The following is a 21,637-nucleotide window of genomic DNA, read 5'->3' on the forward strand; positions in this document are numbered from 1 at the left end:
ATACCTGGTGCAGATTTAAACATCGCCACTGGGGAGACAAACGCGGTCGGACGTGGTATTGACCACCAACCCCCCTCACCTACCATGCCGGCCTTCATAGGTGCTCGCTAACAGCACTTGCACCAACAGTCTGTAAAGGCTACACGGGGGGTCTTTATCTTTGTTGTTTTTGTGGTGCGGGTTGATGGCTTTAGAGGTAAGAGATGACGAGTCCCACACCCGTTGGGAGCCTGGGTTCAGATCCGGGGCCCCAGCCCCCCGCATTTTAATTCGCCTACATTCACAAGCCTCCGGCTCCCGAAATTAAATGCGCGGGCGGGATAGCTGCCCCCTCCCCCCTCCAAGACCAGCGGCGTGTCACGCAGGGAGAGACCTCGCAAGCGGCTCCGCATTATCCGCTTCTGCGGGCCGGTAACTCAACACGAAGGGTGGGTGGGTGGGTGGCTAACGACGGACAAGGAAACACATTTACCGATTTCAAAGGATCAAATTCACGCCAGAGAAACGCCAAGGTCCCCCACCACCACCACCACCATCCCCGGTAACCACCCCCCCCCCCCCCTTGAGTGTTTACGCGAAAGGCACCCGGGACGATTCGTACCCACGACTACCGTCGGGGTGGAAATGGACGCGTTCGCCCGCGAGAGACGCACGTAATGAAAACACCGAAGCGTTCGCTGGGAGTGTGGATTATCATCATCATCATCATTATTATTTTTTTTCTCTTCTCTTGTGCAATCGGTCGCCAAACTCAAACTGTGTTCATCTGCGTGGGGGGAGGGGGGGGGTCACCAAAGGGCAAGACTCAAAACACTGCCCATCGACGTTTCTGGCAGAGCTCCTTAACATTCACGATTTAATGTTAACGAACTAATGTGGACTTTGGGAGTCACAGCTGTCTGTATGTGTGTGCGTGGTGGGTGGCGATTGTGCACGTGCATACGCGTGTATGCATACGTGCGCGCGTGTGTGCACGTTTCCCTCCATACGCACGTTTGTGCGTGCACACATCAGAGTTGCATACACACACGCGCGTACCCATACATGCATCCCTGCGTCTGTGTGTGCAGTCGTGTATATCTATACTCGTGTGTGTAGGTGTTTATCAACGTATGCATGAATGTATACACGCACGCACGCATAAGCGCGTGTGTCCACGCACACACGTAGCCATGTGTGCGTGGATACAGGTGTGGTGGTGTACGTGTCCGTGCGTGTACGTGCGTGTACGTGCGTGTCCGTGCGTGTCCGTGCGTGTCCGTGCGTGTACGTGCGTGTACGTGCGTGTACGTGCGTGTACGTGCGTGTACGTGCGTGTGTGTACACAGTCGAGTCTTCTCCGCGCCAGCGATTTTAGCGCAGCGCCTTCACTGGGCTTTTGAAGTTGGCGGCGGCCTGCAGCTGCAGCTGGTAGGCCATGGGGTGGATCTTGAATCCGTAGAGGCTGCAAGCGAAAGAACGCACCGGTTAAGCGTTCACGTCAAACCGCCCCTCTCCGCACAAAAGACATCCACACCAGTGGTGGTCAACTGATCTCTCCCCAGCCGCACGCGGATCTTTAATACGCCACATGCGGATATTTAAATGCACCATACATGGATCTTTACTCCACCACGTGCAGTACTTTAAATCAGCGAAGGAGCATGGACATAGATGGTAGAACGACCTATCAATAGTATCTATGAATAATAAACGTCTCCCGATGAGAGGATGATACTGGTAGGAACCTCCTGGTTACACACCAGCCCACAGGGGATTATTGTGTCCGTCCGTCAGGGAGGGGCTGGGTGGGGAGGGAAGGGCTGGGTGGGGATGGGCTGGGTGGAGAGGGTGGTCAGGGGCTGGGTGGGGTGGGTGGGGCTGGCTGGGGAGGGGAGGGGCTGGTCACCCCGTGGTGCCCTTATGAAACTCAACGTTTAACCTACTCACGCCGGCTTGTGCCCACCCTCACAGTCGGGCATATTTGCGGAATACACCACGCCGCCGTTGACCCTGGCCATTGACCGAGCAACCCAACGTTCCTACCAGCTCCCTCCGCAGCAGTAATGTGTTAAAGAGAGGGAGAGAGAAGGAGCGACGGCAGGAAAAGGGAATGGGAATCATTCGGTTCCCGGTAACACCAAAGAATCCCTCCCTCCCCGCCACCCCCCCATTGGTCAAGCCACGGTGGCTAGGAGATGTTAACTACCTCGCCTGGTGTACAGGAGGTCGTGGGTTCGATCCCGACCCTGACGCCTGCTGCTGTATATTTGGAATTTTCAGTGTGTCTCTCTCTTTCTCTCATCATCACCACGGTGGCTAGGAGATGTTAACTACCTCGCCTGGTGTGCAGGAGGTCGTGGGTTCGATCCCAACCCTGACGCCTGCTGCTGTATATTTGGAGTTTGCGTCTCTCTCTCTCTCCCCGTGGTCGCGTGGATTTTTCTCCCACCGGTTTCCCCCCCCGCATTCATAATCAACGTCATGCATTTAGCTTATTTGGCTGATATAAATGACCTATCAATTGTGATGGGCAGGCCACTTCTGAAAAGGGGCTTCTACATAGCTCAGTGGGCCTTACCTGGTAAAATAGATAGAGTAGTCAAATAGTTTTAGAGTAAGTCAAATTTAGCATTCTCAGGAAGAATGTAATCAACCAGGTAGGGTGTTGACTGTTATGTTATCCGACTCTCTGTTGTATTACATTCCATTTCTGAGTACAGTAATCCCTCGCCACTTCACGGTTCAAGTTTCGCGGCCTCAGTGCATCGCGGATTTTTCCTAAGCTCATCAGTGATGACGGCTACCTCCCTGAGCAAGTTTTTAACATGGACGAGACAGGCCTCTTTTGGAAGAGGATGCCTTCTCGTACATTCCTCTTCAAGGATGAAGTGAAGAGGCCAGGCTTCAAGGCCCACAAGGACCGTGTCACTCTCATCATGTGTGGCAATGCTGCAGGCTGTCATTGGTGAGTGTAAAACACCATAATACGTATCGTATGAGAGAGAGAGAGTGAATGTATAATATTACAGTTTTATAATTAAATAGATTTAAGTAAAATATATATATAAAGTATAAATATACATATTTTAAACATTCTGGTACCCACACACACACATATACGGAAATTCCTAGGGGGCCAATCCTACTTCGCGGATTTTCACCTATCGCGAGGGGTTCCGGTCCCCATTAACCGCGATAAACGAGGGATCACTGTATACTAGATTTGTGTTTCCATTTCATTTATACCTGATGACTATTGCTTGTGTTGCAATCATTAACGTCGTATGCTAGTATTTAATTTATTATTTTATCTTTATACGTGACTTCACCGAAATAAGCAAAGAGTAATTCCTGCAGTCACGAAAGCTCCAAATTAAGATAGTATTTAGAGTATTTATCTGCTATTAATTTCCACACAACGATGATGATAATGATGATAATAATCCACTTCATTGATGGTCAGGTCGTTGCTGAAAAATAATCCCTATAGCTCAATGTTGTTTGGGGGAGCCTTACCTGGCAAAATAAAAAATAGCCTAGCGAGGGCAGCCACTCACCGCGGCACGAACTGGTTCGCTGGGCGCTTGGGCCGATACTCGGGGTGCACCATGAAAAGCATGTGCGGGAATCCGGTGCCAAAGTAGGCTCCGTCCGTGTGGTGGTGACGTGAAGACTTGGGTGTGTACACGTCCATGCACTTGGGGCAGTAGAGCTTCACCATCGCCTCGCCAGGCACATCCGACAGGCCTGGTTCGCGGTTGGGCGAGGCACGATAACACTGGTCAACACACTTTTTAAATCCTTTATATTAAGTTCGCTCGCTTGCTTGCTTAGGACCGTGCAAATCTTTCGGTCGTTTTTTAACCCACTTCCCGTGATCCAATCGAGCTGACATTTTGCACACAGACTAGTTGTGCGTGACAATGCATTTTCGTGAAAAAAAAATTCCAAAATTTTACACTGTTTAGGGGAAAATAAATAAATATTTAATTGCCACTTGTTTAATGCTGCCAGACAATCATCTGACCCATAGGTGGCAGCCATCTCAAGCCAGAGGACGAGAGGACTCTAGCCGCCCCGATGCCACGCATATAAAGGATTTATAGTGAAAAACTTTGTTTTTACGGGTTTACTTTTCTGGCATATTTCTGGCTCGTGTACATTTCCAAACGATAAGCCGCTTCTCTATGAGCGATCATTTGTGGCCAAGTCACTTCTGAAAGAGCTGCGAAGATCGGTGGGCCTTGCCTGGTAAAAAAAAAAGTTTAGTTTTTAGTTTTAACCGCGCTAACACTGGTCAACACACTTTTTCTGGCATAAGGTATTCCAACGGTTATTTTGGGGTGCTGATTCCAAATCTGGATTTTGTCTATCACATCAGGTTTTTGAGATATCAAAAATTGCATTTTCAATAAAAACTGCGGAAGAAAAATATTAAATAAATGTGGATATCTACATAAAATGATATTATAAACACACTATCCTAAACATACAGCGCCATATTTTAACACTAAAGCAGTCACTGACTCGGAACAACTTGCAATCATAAGTGACAGAGTTAATTTCGGGTAAAATCAATGAAAATGGGGTATGCCGATAGCATAAAAATGAGATGTGATAGAGCAAATCTGAGATCAGATTTGGAATCAGCACCCTGAAATTAGTCTAGAACAGCTGCAAAAGTCCAGGCCAGAATTTTGTTTTGTTGTTGACCAGTGTTATTCAACGGTTTTTACTGAACTTGATTCCTCTGCTTGTCGTGGTCGAAACTTGTAATTAAAACTTCCTCCACTTCCCGTGGTCCAATCAATTCCACACGTTGCACACACGTGCTCAAGATCCGGTGACAATGCGTGCCTCTATCAAAATCGGCATCAATTAATCAATAAATTCGCTACTTGAAAGCACCATTGGAACCTCCTTTGGCGTCATCTGGTCCAACACCATGTGTATCAGAGTTGTGTTTTGTTTGCATTCCGACCGCAGGTATTGTGGTCAATGCAAACATGACTCCTTGTAAAAAAAGTGTCAGTTTTGTTGCCAGATAGAAGTGTAGTAACGCTTATGACTCGTTCACACCGGAGTTGGAGGCACACTTGTTTATTTAACACCACACGTTGTGACATACACACTGAGGGGGTATCGGCCCCCTCACCCGTCTATCTGAGGACACACCTCTAGGCTAACCCTAGCCTGCCTCTGAGTCCTCCTCTAATGGGCTAGGGGAGGCTATCTTGGCCCGACACTGGTCAGTCGGGCCCGGTACCCAGAGTCCAGACCAGCACTGGCTCTGGCTCTGGTACCACGCCACTGGCTCGAGCCTGCGCGGTCCTGATAAGGACGGCGTGCCAGGGGGAGACCAGGGCTCTATCTAGGACGTCTTCCGTCTTCTCTTCTTAGCTAACACAACACTCCCGAGCCCTTCGATACATTCCCCTTTTATACCCAACCCCTCCCTGAGGGGTGGGGCCCCGGGGGATCATAATGACCGAATCGACCCCCCAGGGTGTCTGGCGCGGACGTCGCAGAGGGCACCTGCTCGTGCACACATGTAGCCCCGCCTACTGTGTTTGTTTACCATAGGCTGCCATGCATAACGGGCTCTCTCTCTAACACCCCTACATCACTCCCCCCCGCATAGCATGCAGCCGTCCCGGCTGCCAACATACAAAAATTTGACAATAAAGGTGCCTTCACCCCCTGACCGCGCGTGTGCCTCACTATTTTTGAACAATAACAGGAACCAGAACAAGAACGCAACAGCAAGATGAGAAAACAACCCGTCGCACCCCCCCCGAATAAATACGAATTCCGTAAAAAAAACAGCCTATATACAATCAGCAGGGAACCCACCACGCACACACAACACACGGTGAAGCCAACATATGTACATCCGAGGAGTGGGGAACACACCACCCACACAACATCCAATGAACACAACAGCTATGTACACATTTTCCGGCCTCACAACAGTTTGCGCATTTTAGCGCGCGTCCTTGCAGCGGGCCCCTCACACGGGGTAACCGCGCGTGGCGGACCATCAGGTGGCAATTGTCCGTCTTGGGGTGAGCATTCATCCGACTCCGCGTGACCCTCGGTATCCGCAGGAGGGGTGATTGGGCGTGAGCCCGTCACTCCTGATGCACCTGAAGGTGGCACAGCCGGCAAGGCATTAGGTGAGAGCGACGGAGACGGACCCAGCGAGTCGGCCGACCCCCCACATGCTTGGCCACGCGCGTGTGAAGTGTGATTGTGTACCGCAGAGAAGGGTTTTAACCTAGAGGGGTGCACGAACCATCGCCGCTTCCCCCACTTGATGCGCACGCACTGCGGTCGTAACACCTCCACCACTTCCACAGGGCCCCGCCACGGCCGCACCAGTTTAGAGGAGGTTGCCAGTGGCACCTGGGGGCAGTGCAGCCATGCCTTGTCCCCCGGCTTCCACTGCAGCATGTGCGCTCGACTCAATCTGAGGCGCTCATTCGCCTTCTGACGGAGGTCAGAGTTTTGCATTGCAGCATCCCGTGCCTCGGTCAATTTGTCCAGATTAAATTTAACGTGGTCAGCCAGATTAGTTTTTCCCTGCGGCACGGGGATCTGCAACTGGGCACGAACAGGCGGGTCTGGTTCTCGGCCGTACATGAGGTAAAAGGGAGAAAACCCCGTAGCTGCATGGGGTGCCATCCGGTACGCCGCCAAGACCCCCTGAATTTGTAGGTCCCAATCCGTTTGCGAGTCCGAAACTTGTTGTGATAACATGGACGTGATGGTGCGATGCAACCGTTCGACCATCCCGTCAGTTTGTGGGTGATATGGGGAGGTCCGAATTTTCTTTGTGCCCAGGAGATCACAGACTTGTCTGAGTAGTTTACCGGAAAAATTTCTGCCCTGGTCGGTCAGCAGCCTCTCCGGAGCACCTTTGTCCAGGACATAACCCTGAACAAAGGCCTCCACGATGGCTGCTGCCGACTGGTTGGCCAGAGGCCAGGCCATAGGCCAGCGTGTAAAATACTCGACACCAGTCAACAAATATCTATTCCCCCTGGGGGTGGCGGGGAATGGTCCCAAAATGTCCAGAGCGACCAGCTCGTTTATCCTGGACACTTTGATCGATTGCAAGGGCGGGTTAGACTCCCGTGCCGGCGGTTTGCGTTGTGCACATCGAGGGCATGATCCCAACAAATCCCCAACATCCCTCGTCATGCCAGGCCAATAAAAATCAAGTTGCAGCAAGGCGAGAGTCTTTTGGGTCCCCAGGTGTAGGAGGCGCTCATGAGCGGCCCATACCACCCTGCCCCGCAACCCAGTAGGGACCACCAGCCGATGTCGACGCGACTTCCCGTCCCAATGCATCAGCAGGCCTTGGCACATTTCCCATGCGTCGGAACCACCTCTTTTTCCCCCCGCCGCACCGCCAACGCGACGTCGCCACCCGAGGAGGGACACATCCTCCATCTGGAGGCGCCCCCAGTCAATGACGGGCAACCCCAACAGGGAATCTTTGCCCTGTTGTTCGATCGAATTAGTAACTACTGTATCGTCGTCGTTGGCGGCCGCCAAGACAGGAACCGATGTGTCCCCTGGAGGTCTGCAACGTCCAGACCCCAGGAGGCATGCACACTCGGAGGTGGTTGGCAAGCGCGACAGAGCGTCCGCGTTGGTGTGGCGAACGCCCTTACGGTATGTGGTTTGGAAATCGTAATCCTGGAGGACCTCCAACCATCGGGACAATTGTCCCGATGGCTGTTGAACCCTCAGGGCGTACTGCAGTGCCGCATGATCTGTGCGGACGGTGAAATGCCGACCGTACAGATATGGGCGATACTGTTGGATGAAATGGACAATTGCCAACAGTTCCCTACGGGTGACACAATATCGTTGCTCCGCTGGAAACAACACCCGACTGCCGTACGCAACCACACGTTCCACGCCGTCAACCACCTGGGAGAGCACGCCCCCAATACCCGTGTTGCTCGCATCGGTGTCGAGCAAGAATGGTTTTGAAAAATCAGGGTAAATCAGGGGAGGAGCGTTTACCAAAGCGTCCCGAAGGGAGCAAAAAGCAGCTTCCTCCTCCTGACCCCAGCAGAACCGAACCCCTTTTGATGTTAAAGCGTGTAGGGGTTTTGCTATAGTCGCAAAATTAGCGACGAAGCGTCTATAATACGACGCAAACCCAATAAAACTCCTAACCTCTCCCACTGAGGTGGGAGTCGGCCAGGAGCTTACACACTGCGTTTTGGCGGGATCGGTAGAAATACCTGAGCGTCCCACGATGTGCCCCAAATAACGCACCGACTCGCGTAACAAATGGCATTTTTGGGGCTTAAATTTCAAATTAGCAGCCCGCATCTTTAGGAAAACCGCCCGCAACCTCTGGAGATGTTCATCAAAAGTTTTGCCAAAGACAATAACGTCATCCAAATAAATCAGGCACGATTCCCATTGCAATCCAGCCAAAACCAATTCCATCAACCGCTGGAAAGTTGCCGGCGCTGAGTGTAAGCCCATCGGCAACCGGTTGAATTGAAACAGGCCGTGCGGAGTACGGAAAGCAGTTTTAGGCTTTGAATCATCGTCCAGAGGAAGCTGCCAGAATCCCGAAAGTAAGTCCAATGTGGAGAAGAATCGCGCTCCCGCCAAGGCGTCAAGCGATTCGTCCATCCGTGGGAGCGGGTATGCGTCGGCAACCGTAATTTTATTAAGGCGCCGAAAGTCAACGCAAAACCGCAACGAACCGTCCTGCTTCTTAACCAGGACGATCGGCGCTCCCCAAGGGCTGTTGGAGGGAGAAATGATGTCGGCGGCTAGCATGTCATCAACAGCCGATTTGACATGGTCCTTTTCGGCGGGACTCAACCGAAAAGGATTCTGGCGTATTGGCGCGCTGTCACCCGTATCAATATGGTGACGCAGCAGATTAGTGCAGCCCAAATCGTATTTATCCCGACTGAAAACGTCGGAAAATTCCCTTAGTAGTGTCTTAAGACGTTGACGCTCTAAATTTGACAGGTCCGTCGATCCCGCACAAAGCGCCTCGAGCCACCCTTCATCGCTGTCCGAATGTGGTCGCGGTGCAGGGACAGCGCCGACATGACTCGCGACGGGTTCCTCACAGGGCACCGGCGTTGCGTGAGCAAGCACGGTCCCCTGTGGGACCACCACCGTCTGCGAGCCCACATTGAGGACCGCGATGAAGGGTTCTCCTTCCCCTCTCACTATGGTCTGGGCCGGGAGTAAATCAGGTCCACTGACCCCGGCCCTAGACGGTCCCAACAGAACCCCTTGAGCCCCAATGCCCTTAGCGAAGGGCCGCCGAAGTTTCAAAGGAATCAACATTTGCGCCCCCGGAGGAACGCGCACCGTTCTATCTACGAACGCCGGCACCGTCGCGAACGCCGTCCGGCTCGTAGCGGGGGATGGCAGAAACGCCATGCGTCGGCCCGATGGGAGCTCAATGCATCCCTGGTCGATTAATATCCTAATCGGCATTTTGGCCAGGAAGTCCGTCCCCAGCAGGCACGGAACCGCCAGCGAGGAGGAAACAAAAATCGGCCCAGACAATTTAATATCCCCGACACAAATTTGGGCACGAATTTGTCCGATGATGCCAAGTGAACCCCCGTTAGCAGCAAAGAATGGCACGTTAACAGGCATCAAAGGACGGCTTTGGGCAGGGAGAATGTTATAAATCAACTCCGAAATAATGGTCGCCGATGCTCCTGTATCGACCAGGATGCGCACCTCGACCCCATCGATGTGGCCCACAACGGCCGACGACCCTGACGACGCGGCTACAACCCGATGGGCCAACACGGACCACTGGCTGGGTTCAATCTGAGTACCCAGAGCGGTGCGTGTTGGTGCCATGGTACGCGATATTGGCCCCCCCTTCGCTGCGGTGTTTGAGTGTGTGACGGGCGTGTGCGTGGGCCAAGCATGAGGGGTGCCGCGACTCGCCGGATTATGATGGTGGAGCTTGTGACGAGGGCCGGCGTCCCGTTGAGGTGTCGTCCTGCGCTGCCCAGGAGAGCGGCACCCCGAGGCGACGTGGCCCCGGATGCCGCAGTTGTAACAGCGTGGAAGCGCTGGTGACGACGATGGATGTTGTAGACGGCTTGAACCGGCCCGGTCCTCCCGTACTCCCGCTCCATGCTGCCGTTGATGGTCGATGGCGCAAACCTCTTCCGCCGGGAGGGTGGCTGCAGCGACGGCACGCCCGCTCGCCGCCTTGCTGGCCTTCCGTCGTTGAGAGGACAGGTTTGCGTGGAGAAGACGGGCCGCTTGGAGGGAGCACATCTCTGCATCGTCCTGTGCGACAATGACGATGTCTAAGTCGTCCGCCAGCAAAAGTATCTTCTCTGTCACCATGGCGTCGACACCCTCGTCATCCATTCGTGGAAAGGCCTCCTTCGCCAGTGCCAGGAGGCTTGTGCGGTACGCCAGGGGCGACTCCTTCGTCCCCCGCTGGCGATCGTAAAAGAGTTGGCGACAGTCCGATGGTGGACCATATACCGCCGACAGCACCTGCATCGCCTTCCGCAGCGTGGAGCGCCTCTCCTTCGAAGCCGATGTTAGAGTGGCGAGGGCGTCGCTGTCGAGAAGTGCTGGCAGCGCGCGGAGAGCCTCGGCGTCTGTCCACTGTGCCATCTCCTGGTGAGCGAAGAAGCGCCGCTGGAAGCCGCCCCAGTCGCCATCCTCGCCCACAAATTCCTTGAGTGGAGGTAGCCGCTGATGTAAGGCAGCGGCTGCAGAGGAAGAACGCACTCCCTCGTCCGCCTCACTCAAGTCAGCGTCGGCACGAACCAGCGATGGCATCGCCGGTCGCACCCGTGGTGACGTTCCGCCCGTTGGTGGTGACGCGGCAGGTACTGTACTCCCGCCGTTGGACGCGATGCTTAGAGCGGCCACGCCCTCAACAGCAGCTGCGGCGATGGCGGGAGTTTCAAAATGTTGCTCCGTGGAAATGGCGGGAAGGCGCTGTGATCGTCGGTTGCCGTTGCCCCGTGGCGGTCCCGCAGCCCCCAGCTGCGTGATGGTGTCGAGCATGGCGGCTGCGGCGTACAGCAGCTCGGTCAGCTTCGCGTGCGCCTCCCTCAGCCCCTCCATCGACGGCTCCCCTTCCTCCAGCTGCTGTGGCGTGGATGCGCCCAGCCCCGGCTGGTCGATGGCATCTTCAGCCGTCTCGGGCCCTCCGACTGCAGTGGTGTCTTCTGCCTCTGGTACCCCGACTCGAGTCGTCCGGCGTGTATCCATGTTCGTACTTTGTTTCACTTCTGACGCCAGATGTAGTAACGCTTATGACTCGTTCACACCGGAGTTGGAGGCACACTTGTTTATTTAACACCACACGTTGTGACATACACACTGAGGGGGTATCGGCCCCCTCACCCGTCTATCTGAGGACACACCTCTAGGCTAACCCTAGCCTGCCTCTGAGTCCTCCTCTAATGGGCTAGGGGAGGCTATCTTGGCCCGACACTGGTCAGTCGGGCCCGGTACCCAGAGTCCAGACCAGCACTGGCTCTGGCTCTGGTACCACGCCACTGGCTCGAGCCTGCGCGGTCCTGATAAGGACGGCGTGCCAGGGGGAGACCAGGGCTCTATCTAGGACGTCTTCCGTCTTCTCTTCTTAGCTAACACAACACTCCCGAGCCCTTCGATACATTCCCCTTTTATACCCAACCCCTCCCTGAGGGGTGGGGCCCCGGGGGATCATAATGACCGAATCGACCCCCCAGGGTGTCTGGCGCGGACGTCGCAGAGGGCACCTGCTCGTGCACACATGTAGCCCCGCCTACTGTGTTTGTTTACCATAGGCTGCCATGCATAACGGGCTCTCTCTCTAACACCCCTACAGAAGGGTAAAAAACCAATTATCATATTTTTTACTGGCAAATGAGGTTCCAATGGTGTAAATGCTTACCCCGAGCTCTCATACACTGATGGTGCATTATCTTTGAGTTGTGCGCCTTTTGGCGTCATCTGGTCCAACCCATGTGAGACTAGGCTCTAAGGAAAGCTGTCTCGGGTGTGGACCAATCAACTTCAAGGACCATGTGAGACTAGGCTCTAAGGAAAGCTGTCTCGGGTGTGGACCAATCAACTTCAAGGACCATGTGAGACTAGGCTCTAAGAAAAGCTGTCTCGGGTGTGGACCAATCAACTTCAAGGACCATGTGAGACTACGCTCTAAGGAAAGCTGTCTCGGGTGTGGACCAATCAACTTCAAGGACCATGTGAGACTAGGCTCTAAGAAAAGCTGTCTCGGGTGTGGACCAATAAACTTCAAGGACCATGTGAGACTAGGCTCTAAGAAAAGCTGTCTCGGGTGTGGACCAATCAACTTCAAGGACCATGTGAGACTAGGCTCTAAGAAAAGCTGTCTCGGGTGTGGACCAATCAACTTCAAGGACCATGTGAGACTAGGCTCTAAGGAAAACTGTCTCGGGTGTGGACCAATCAACTTCAAGGACCATGTGAGACTAGGCTCTAAGGAAAGCTGTCTCGGGTGTGGACCAATCAACTTCAAGGACAGTGCATACATTATCAGAGTTGTGTTTTTTGTTTGCATTCCGACCGCAGGTATTGTGGTCAATGCAAACATAACTCCTTGTAAAAAAAGGTGTCAGTTTTGTTTGCCAGATAAAAGGGTAAAAAAACAATGATCATACTTTAAAACAATTTACATTTTGTATGGACACCTTATTATTTATATATTAAACTGTGGAATCGGCTCGCACAAGAAGCAAGTGCCATTGACGTACTCCTCGACCATGAGTGAAACGAAGTCGTTAATTTAGTTTAACACGTAGCAGGCTTTCGCGACCAATATTATCCACAATAAAGTTTTTGGGTTTAGATCGCGTTATTTATAAATGTGTAGTAACCCTCCACCACCCAACACGGCCAATCAGTAAAAAAGCGTCACGTTGACAAAAGACAAAATAGTTCACCGCTTTAGCCCACCAGTGTGTTGAAGAGTGAATCCACAACATTTACAATGTATTATGTGGCCGTCTGGAACGCTCTTCCTTCCGTTATTAGGTAGCCACAGTCGCCCTCCAGCAACAACGTAGGGGAAAGGAGCGAACTACCGGGCGGCTAAAACACAGCGATTTGGCAGAGTGTGGAGCAGAGCTGGTGGTGCATTGGGCAGTCGTCTCAGTCATCTCGTGGCACCTGGGTTCTGTCCCGTGACCTCCTGTCAGCGAGCCCATAGACTCATCACGTGGCCTGAAAGTGCACCTAGCCTGGCACGAGCGCCGTGGTGACGTCACCGCCATTTAGTGGCGAACAGTGGCTGCTGCTGTTGCGAGTGCGCGTGCGTGCGCGTGTGCAGGCGTGCGCAGGCGTGCGTGCACGTGTGTGCGTGCACGTGTGTGCACGTGTGTGTGTGCACGTGTGCGCACGTGCGTGCGTGCACGTGTGTGTGTGCACGTGTGCGTGCACGTGTGTGTGCACGTGTGTGTGTGCACGTGTGTGTGCATGCGGCCGTCTCACCAATGGGCAGCATCGGCTGGTTCTCGCAGTAAACGCGGGGGCAGTGGCCAAAGTCGCCCTGCTGGTATTTCTCGAGCTACGCAGACGCACAAAACAACAGAGGCGCAACAAGGGGTCAGTATGTTTGTGTGTACGTTGAAACTCTTTCGTACCGTACGTAGCCAACCGTGCGAATCGGAGGTGCAGTGTTCAGTCAATGTGCAGTGTTGAGTCTATGGGCAGTGTTGAGTCTATGGGCAGTGTTAGTCTATGGGCAGTGTTGAGTCTATGGGCAGTGTTAGTCTATGGGCAGTGTTGAGTCTATGGGTAGTGTTGAGTCTATGGGCAGTGTTGAGTCTATGGGTAGTGTTGAGTCTGTGGACAGTGTTGAGTCTATGTGTAGTGTTGAGTCTATGGGCAGTGTTGAGTTTATGTGTAGTGTTGAGTCTATGGGCAGTGTTGAGTTTATGTGTAGTGTTGAGTCTATGGGCAGTGTTGAGTCTATGGGTAGTGTTGAGTCTGTGGACAGTGTTGAGTCTATGTGTAGTGTTGAGTCTATGGGCAGTGTTGAGTCTATGGGTAGTGTTGAGTCTGTGGACAGTGTTGAGTCTATGTGTAGTGTTGAGTCTATGGGCAGTGTTGAGTCTATGTGTAGTGTTGAGTCTATGGGCAGTGTTGAGTTTATGTGTAGTGTTGAGTCTATGGGCAGTCTGTATGTATGCTGAACTTCTTTCACACCATACGTAACAAACCGCACCAATCGGAGGTGCGGGGGGAAGGACAACAAACTAAAGACAGAAAGACGAGAGGGGGCAGGACAACACAGAGTGGTTGTGTACAGCGAGAAAACGCGGCCAAATCTCAAGAGGCCGTGTACAACAGAGGTCGCAACCGGGTACCCGATACCCGTACCCTACCCGATACCCGGCTACCCGATACCCGGCTACCCATACCCGGCCGGGTATCGGGTAGGGTACCCGTTTGCGACCCTGGTGCGGCCGGGTACGGGTAAGGAATCAAAACCCGTTTGCGACCTCTGGTATACAGTGGACGTGTTTACTTAAAAGAGAGCTGCCACTGGCAGCCACCTGGTGGCCTTTAGTGCAGACCCTGACGTGCGGCCCCTCATGACGATACACAAAGTGTGAGAACACCCCCCCCCATCATCATCATCGTCATCGTGCTGCTGTCAAACCCTCAATGGTTTCAAATGGTGTGACGGCCCTCCTCACACTGATGAGGTCTTATCGGCGAAAGTTGCCACCCCCTCTGAAAATAAGTGAAGGACACTGCTATAGAGAGAAGGAGTTATAGGTCTCTATGTGAGAATGCGGGTCTCTTTGTGAGTCGATAAATCTCAATCGGAGTCCATGGGTCTGTGCGAGTCTGTGGATCTCTGTACGAGTCTATGCGAGTCTACGGGTATGTGTCTGTGGGTATCTATGCGAGTCTGCAGATGTCTGTGCGAGTCCATATAACGCGATGTGGATTTAAGTAGCATCTAAATGTGATTAAAGGGTGTGAGATGAGAGGGGAGTGGTAGGAGAGTGCGTGGAGGGGAGTGGAGTGAGATGAGAAGGGAGAGGTAGGAGAGTGCGTGGAGGGGAGTGGAGTGAGATGAGAAGGGAGAGGCAGGAGAGTGCGTGGAGGGGAGTGGAGTGAGATGAGAAGGGAGAGGCAGGAGAGTGCGTGGAGGGGAGTGGAGTGAGATGAGAGGGGAGAGGTAGGAGAGTGCGTGGAGGGAAGTGGAGTGAGATGAGAGGGGAGAGGTAGGAGAGTGCGTGGAGGGAAGTGGAGTGAAATGAGAGGGGAGAGGTAGGAGTGGAGGGGAGTAGAGTGAGATGAGAGGGGAGAGGTAGGAGAGTGCGTGGAGGGGAGTAGAGTGAGATGAGAGGGGAGAGGCAGGAGAGTGCGTGGAGGGGAGTAGAGTGAGCTGAGAGGGGAGAGGCAGGAGAGTGCGTGTAGGGGAGTAGAGTGAGATGAGAGAGGAGAGGTAGGAGAGTGCGTGGAGGGGAGTGGAGTGAGATGAGAGGGGAGAGGCAGGAGAGTGCGTGGAGGGGAGTAGAGTGAGCTGAGAGGGGAGAGGCAGGAGAGTGCGTGGAGGGGAGTGGAGTGAGATGAGAGGGGAGAGGTAGGAGACTGCGTGGAGGGGAGTAAAGTGAGATGAGAGGGGAGAGGCAGGAGAGTGCGTGGAGGGGAGTAGAGTAAGATAAGATGGGAGAGGTAGGAGAGTGCGTGGAGGGGAGTAGAGTGAGATGAGAGGGGAGAGGTAGGAGAGTGTGTGGAGGGGAGTAGAGTGAGATGAGAGGGGAGAGGCAGGAGAGTGTGTGGAGGGGAGTAGAGTGAGATGAGATGAGAGAGGTAGGAGAGTGCGTGGAGGGGAGTAGAGTGAGATGAGAGGGGAGAGGTAGGAGAGTGTGTGGAGGGGAGTAGAGTGAAATGAGAGAGGAGAGGTAGGAGAGTGCGTGGAGGGGAGTAGAGTGAAATGAGAGGAGGCTGAACACCCGTCAACCCCTCTTGAGCAGGATCTCCCACACGGTGAGTGTGTGCGTGGTGAGCGGTTACCATCTGTGCGATGCCGCGGTTGGTGAGGATGTAGCGGGCGTGGATGAGGCCGTACAACATCTCCGCAGCCTGCTCGATGAGGTCACTCTGATTGGGGTTGTCCTCCAGCTCATCGTCTGTGACACACACGCACAAAGATCCCCCGTATAGCTTCAACAGACTGTTGGGGGCAAGTGCTGTTAGCGAGTAGCGCCTATGAAGGCCGATGTTTACACACCGCGCCAGGTACTCATTTGAGGCCCAATCGGCCTCGTGGCGCAAGACTAGTTCAGATCGTTGTCACGGGGTGTTGGCCATGAGCGGGAATCGAACTCAGGTCACCGGGTTCATAGCGCAAGGCGCTCACCGCTGCACTACCGTTCCCCACACACGCGCACAACACATCAACACGCACGCGTAATCATTCACACGCGCGTACACAAACGTGCACAACAACTCACGCAGACAGCCACATGCACGCCCACAATTCCGCCACAATACGTTCATGCGTGCACACACACAAACACATATACGCGCGTGCACACACGTAGACACGCCGCGAAAAAACACGCACACGCACATCGATGCGAAAAACACTCTCAATCACTTTCAACCTCAGTTGAAATGCGTGAGAAGACGGACATATAACAATAGGGGTTTTCCCCTTTTTTCTGGCAACAAAACTGAAACCTTTTTACAAGGATTCATGTCTGCATTAACCACAATACTTGCAGTCACTTTAATGCAGACATGAATCCTTGTAAAAAAAGGTTTCAGATTTGTTGCCAGAAAAAAGGGGAAAAACCATATTATTTTTCGATTTAAAGCTTTCGTGACTGCAGGGATTCATCTTCTTGGTTCTTTCGGTAAAGTCACGTAGAAGACGTCGTATCTTCTACGTGACTTCACCGAAAGAACCAAGAAGATGAACCATATTATTATATTTTGATACTGGCAAAGAAGGTCTAATGATGAAACGGACATCGCTAGCGCGCTGTAAGAAAATCACGACGGGCATTCTAAAACGCCTCGTGCGACGCTCCTCGTTTACAGAGCGACGGACAGAGCTGATGAACGAGCACGCCCGGACTCGCGTGGGAAAGCGGCGAGCACGGCAATCCTGCCGCGCGCGGTCGAAACGCATCACGGCGGCCGTAAGCCTCACCTGGCTCCAGGTCAAGGATCATGTCGAGCGCTTGGCGGTAGTGAGGAACCTGCTCGTTCAGACCCGTCAGGTTGAACTTGTCCTGGATGTAGTCTTCGTCTACCTGTGGGCGGAGAGAGGGAGGGGGGGGGAACTCGTCAGAATATCAGATTAAAGTCGTACCTCGGTATACGAGCGCTTTGGAATACGTCGAATTTGGTAGATGTCGTGTTTTGACGAGAGAAAAATGTCTTGGGATACGACGTCTCGCTTGGGATACGACGTCTCGCTTGGGATACGACGTCTCGCTTGGGATACGACGCCTTGCTTGGGATACGACGCCTTGCTTGGGATACGACGTCTTGCTTGGGATACGACGCCTTGCTTGGGATACGAGGCCTTGCTTGGGATACGACGCCTTGCTTGGGATACGAGGCCTTGCTTGGGATACGACGCCTTGCTTGGGATACGACGCCTCGCTTGGGATACGACGTCTCGCTTGGGATACGACGCCTCGCTTGGGATACGACGCCTTGCTTGGGATACGACGTCTTGCTTGGGATACGACGCCTTGCTTGAGATACGACGCCTTGCTTGGGATACGAGGCCTTGCTTGGGATACGACGCCTTGCTTGGGATACGAGGCCTTGCTTGGGATACGACGTCTTGCTTGGGATACGAGGCCTTGCTTGGGATACGACGCCTTGCTTGGGATACGAGGCCTTGCTTGGGATACGACGCCTTGCTTGGGATACGACGCCTTGCTTGGGATACGACGTCTCGCTTGGGATACGACGTCTCGCTTGGGATACGACGCCTTGCTTGGGATACGAGGCCTTGCTTGGGATACGACGTCTCGCTTGGGATACGACGTCTTGCTTGGGATACGACGTCTTGCTTGGGATACGACGCCTTGCTTGGGATACGAGGCCTTGCTTGGGATACGACGCCTCGCTTGGGATACGACGTCTCGCTTGGGATACGACGCCTTGCTTGGGATACGACGCCTCGCTTGGGATACGACGTCTTGCTTGGGATACGACGTCTTGCTTGGGATACGACGCGCTTGCTAGAACTTGTATGGGTCGGGATGAGTCACCGCGTACCCGCGTATACCCCGTTCATGACCGAAACAAAGCGCCGCTCCTCAGTCTGCCTGTGCAGTAGTTTTAATGGAAGGGGACTCTCCTTCCAAAAAATAGCATCTCCTCCTCCTCCCCTTCCTCACCACCATCCTCGTAGGCCATCAACTCCTCTCAGCAAGGTAAAGTGACGTTAAATTTAATTTTCATTTCAATTTATTTTAATTTATTTATGCATTTATTTTAATTTATGTATGCATTTTAGTAATAAGCAGTGTCTAAATTATTTTATACAACCCCATTAATGTATAATATGCCATAAAAAATATCATTTCTTATACTCTGGAACAGATCATTTCCTTTCCCTTTATTTCTTATGGGAAAAATTTGTTTGGTGTCCGTCATTTTCGGTATAAGTCCTACCCCATCTGGAACGAATTAACGACGTATCCCGAGGTTCCACTGTAATTGTTTCTACTGCAGGAGGACTATGATGAGATGAAGCTCTTTTTTCACAGATGCCCAGTAAGGTGTGCAGGGGTCAGAATGGATGTGCAGGGGTCAGAAGATTCAATAGCCGAATGGCTCACAGGGCTATACCAAATAAATGAAACTGAAAGAATGTAACAACAACGAACAATATAAAACCACGACAGCAGTGCAAAGTATGGGAAATGTAAAGAAATCACTTAAAAAAAATATCCAAAATAAAATTTTACTATTTTTATCTCAACGAAAAGTAAACTATGTTTTATCTTACCAATAAGGCCCACAGAGCTAAAACTCTTTTTCAGAATGTACGTACGTTTGTTGAACTTCTCCGCACACACTCGGCCCCAGCAACGAACGCTTTACATCAAAAACCCCGTTCAATCGTACTGCACATCTACGCTCCCGCGCGTCCGTCCCACGCCTTCAGCAAACCCGCGCCGAGCAGGGCGAAGTGCAGTCAAATAACCCACGTGTGACCCTCACGTGACGTCGGTATTACCTCGCAGAAAAACTCATTTCCTCGCAGCCCACAGAACCAGGAGATCCACGACACTTCTTCAGAGCTACTCATTTTGCCTGCATAACCGCACGCACACACACACAGATATACAAATTAGTTGTATTTTAGTAGTAGGTTTTTACTCTTTAAACTGGTACAAAACGGACACCTTTATACAAGGCATCATGTTTGCAATAACCGCAACACAAGCAGTCAAAATGCAAACAAAAAGAAACAACTCTTGATAAAGGTAATGATATGCACTGTCCTTGAAGTTGATTGGTCCACACCCGAGACAGCTTTCCTTAGAGCCTAGTCTCCATTGGTGTTGGACCAGATGACGCCAAAAGGCATACAACTCAAAAACAGTGCAAAAACTGTTGTATTTTACCAGGTAATGCCCCCACTTGAGCTGCCGTGCAGCTATTTTTTCAGAAGCGACCCTGGCTATATCACAAATGATAGCTCAACGAAGTGGGTTTGTCGTCGTAAAAGCGTGGAAATGTACAGCAGTCAAGAAGCGGAGGACGCGGAGAAAAATCCACGCGACCACGGGGAGAACATGCAAACTCGAAGCCACGACCCCCTGTATACCAGGTGAGGCATTTAACATCTCGCCACCGTAGCGCCCGTAAACAATTAGAGACACACTTTTTATAGATATACACAAATACATACACACAGTATACAATTGTACAAAACACAGGTAAACACAAATACGGTACACAAGTGCACGTTAGCACAGGTGTCACAAATACGACACCCAGGTGTAATAACATACGCTCAGAGCTAAACTAATGTATTCTTAAGGTTCTTATTCTTTGGTTCTTTCGGTAAAGTCACGTATAAAGATAAAATAATAAATTAAATAATAGCATACTACGACGTTTCGATTGCAACACAAGCAATCATCATCAGGTATAAAAGAAATAGCAACAAAAATCTAACCAGACAACTATAGACAGACATATAAGCAGACAGACATCATAAAGACACACACAGAGAGAACACGTATCGGCACAAAGAGAGAGGTTCTTATAGTTTTTGTGCGTGTTAGCAATTGGGTGAACGAGCGAGCAAGCTGATGGGTAGGTGATAATGTGAACAAGCAAATGTCTCGTGTGTGTGTCTTGCACAACGTAATGTACATTACAACCGTAATTCAGTGTAGTGTGTGCATAGTCACACATTCACATGGTACAGTATTATGTAGGTGAGGGGGGAGTGATTAGCGCACTACGCTACAAAGCCATTGGAACTACGTTCGATTCCCAACCAAGGCTGGTGGCATCTGAACCTGTCCCTAACTCTCCCCCCACCTCCACTGACCAAAGTGGTGAAGTATGGCCATTTAACCCCCCTAACCGATACGGCGCTTGGAAGGTTTTCATTCGGCACTGGATCGACAAGAAGGACCCGTAAGTTACTAAATCAAAAGCTAAAATAATCGTATTCATTTACACGATTCCAGTATTGTGTTATCAACTATGTAACTCGTGTAAATTCCACGTTACTATGGTGGGGGGGCAGTCCATCCAGAGTGTAACCATTCTCTACAGTCCGCAAACCGGTACTTAATTTTATCCCACCCCGGCTTTAAACGTTGTTGTTAATCGTCAGCCGTGATCTAATCCACTGCTGGATTAAGGCCTCCTCCACCACCATATCTCACGAGCCTGCGACGTCAAACGTTGTTGATCGGGAGGCAGTGACGCTTGTCCGCCGTTGTACACTCGAATATCGTCATTTGGCGAGCGAGAGAAAGAAAGAGAAATAAAGGAAGAGAGAATTGTTTGAAAGAAAATCTTTAAAAATATTTTTTTTTATTATAGCGCCTGAGGCCTATCGCAGGCTTTTCCTAGCGGCTGCGTCGAAGGGGACGAGGGGTGAAATGATTTACATTCGGAAACGCGACCGCGAGTTCGTCTCGACGCACACGAAACGCGACGATGAGACGGCGAAAGTAATTTTAGTTTAATATTTTGCGTAAATATTAAAATAAAACCCTAAACGCGAAAGCCGAACGCACCAACTCACCTCCCTATAGTAACCGGGTGGGGGGGGGGTTCGTTAGGGCTCCAGTGCGCATGCGCACGTGGGTTTGGCTTCCGGAAGATTCTACCGAAACATTCTCTCGTTTTTGTTGTTGTTCGTGGTCTGCCGGAAGAGGTAGACAGGTCGATTGCAATGTTGGCATCTACATTTGAAGGTTTCGTAACTGCAACGATTCATACTCTTAGTTTTTTTCGGTAAAGTCACGTAGGTAAAAAATAAATAATAGAAATAATAGTAATTAAATAATGAGCGTATGTTATTATGTCGTGATTTTATTATTTTATTTTTCTTCTTGGTTCTTTCGGTAAAGTCACGTAGAAGGAAATAATAAAATAAAATAAACGGAATAAAATAATT

At 51.6% G+C, this 21,637-nt stretch overlaps 1 protein-coding gene across 2 annotated transcripts; it reads right to left on the reverse strand.

Moving 5' to 3' along the window:
* Window positions 1–678: 678 nt before the first annotated feature.
* Window positions 679–21,346, reverse strand: CSNK2B (casein kinase 2 beta). 2 transcript variants are annotated; one of them, XM_078619158.1, is made up of 8 exons: window positions 21,263–21,346; window positions 19,226–19,302; window positions 17,174–17,276; window positions 16,030–16,145; window positions 13,486–13,561; window positions 3,540–3,729; window positions 1,325–1,444; window positions 679–766 (listed from the first exon to the last, which is right to left on the reverse strand). In XM_078619158.1, the coding sequence occupies exons 2-7, from the start codon at window positions 19,295–19,297 to the stop codon at window positions 1,354–1,356; spliced, it is 648 nt and encodes a 215-aa protein (XP_078475284.1). In that variant the 5' UTR covers window positions 19,298–19,302; window positions 21,263–21,346; the 3' UTR covers window positions 679–766; window positions 1,325–1,353. The 2 variants fall into 2 exon arrangements, with proteins under 2 accessions (XP_078475284.1, XP_078475283.1); XM_078619157.1 differs by having other exon boundaries at window positions 679–1,444.
* Between the last annotated feature and the right edge of the window lie 291 nt (window positions 21,347–21,637).

This window comes from Lampetra planeri, chromosome 61 (assembly GCF_965212315.1).
Source record: "Lampetra planeri chromosome 61, kcLamPlan1.2.h2, whole genome shotgun sequence".
Lineage (NCBI taxonomy): Eukaryota > Metazoa > Chordata > Hyperoartia > Petromyzontiformes > Petromyzontidae > Lampetra > Lampetra planeri.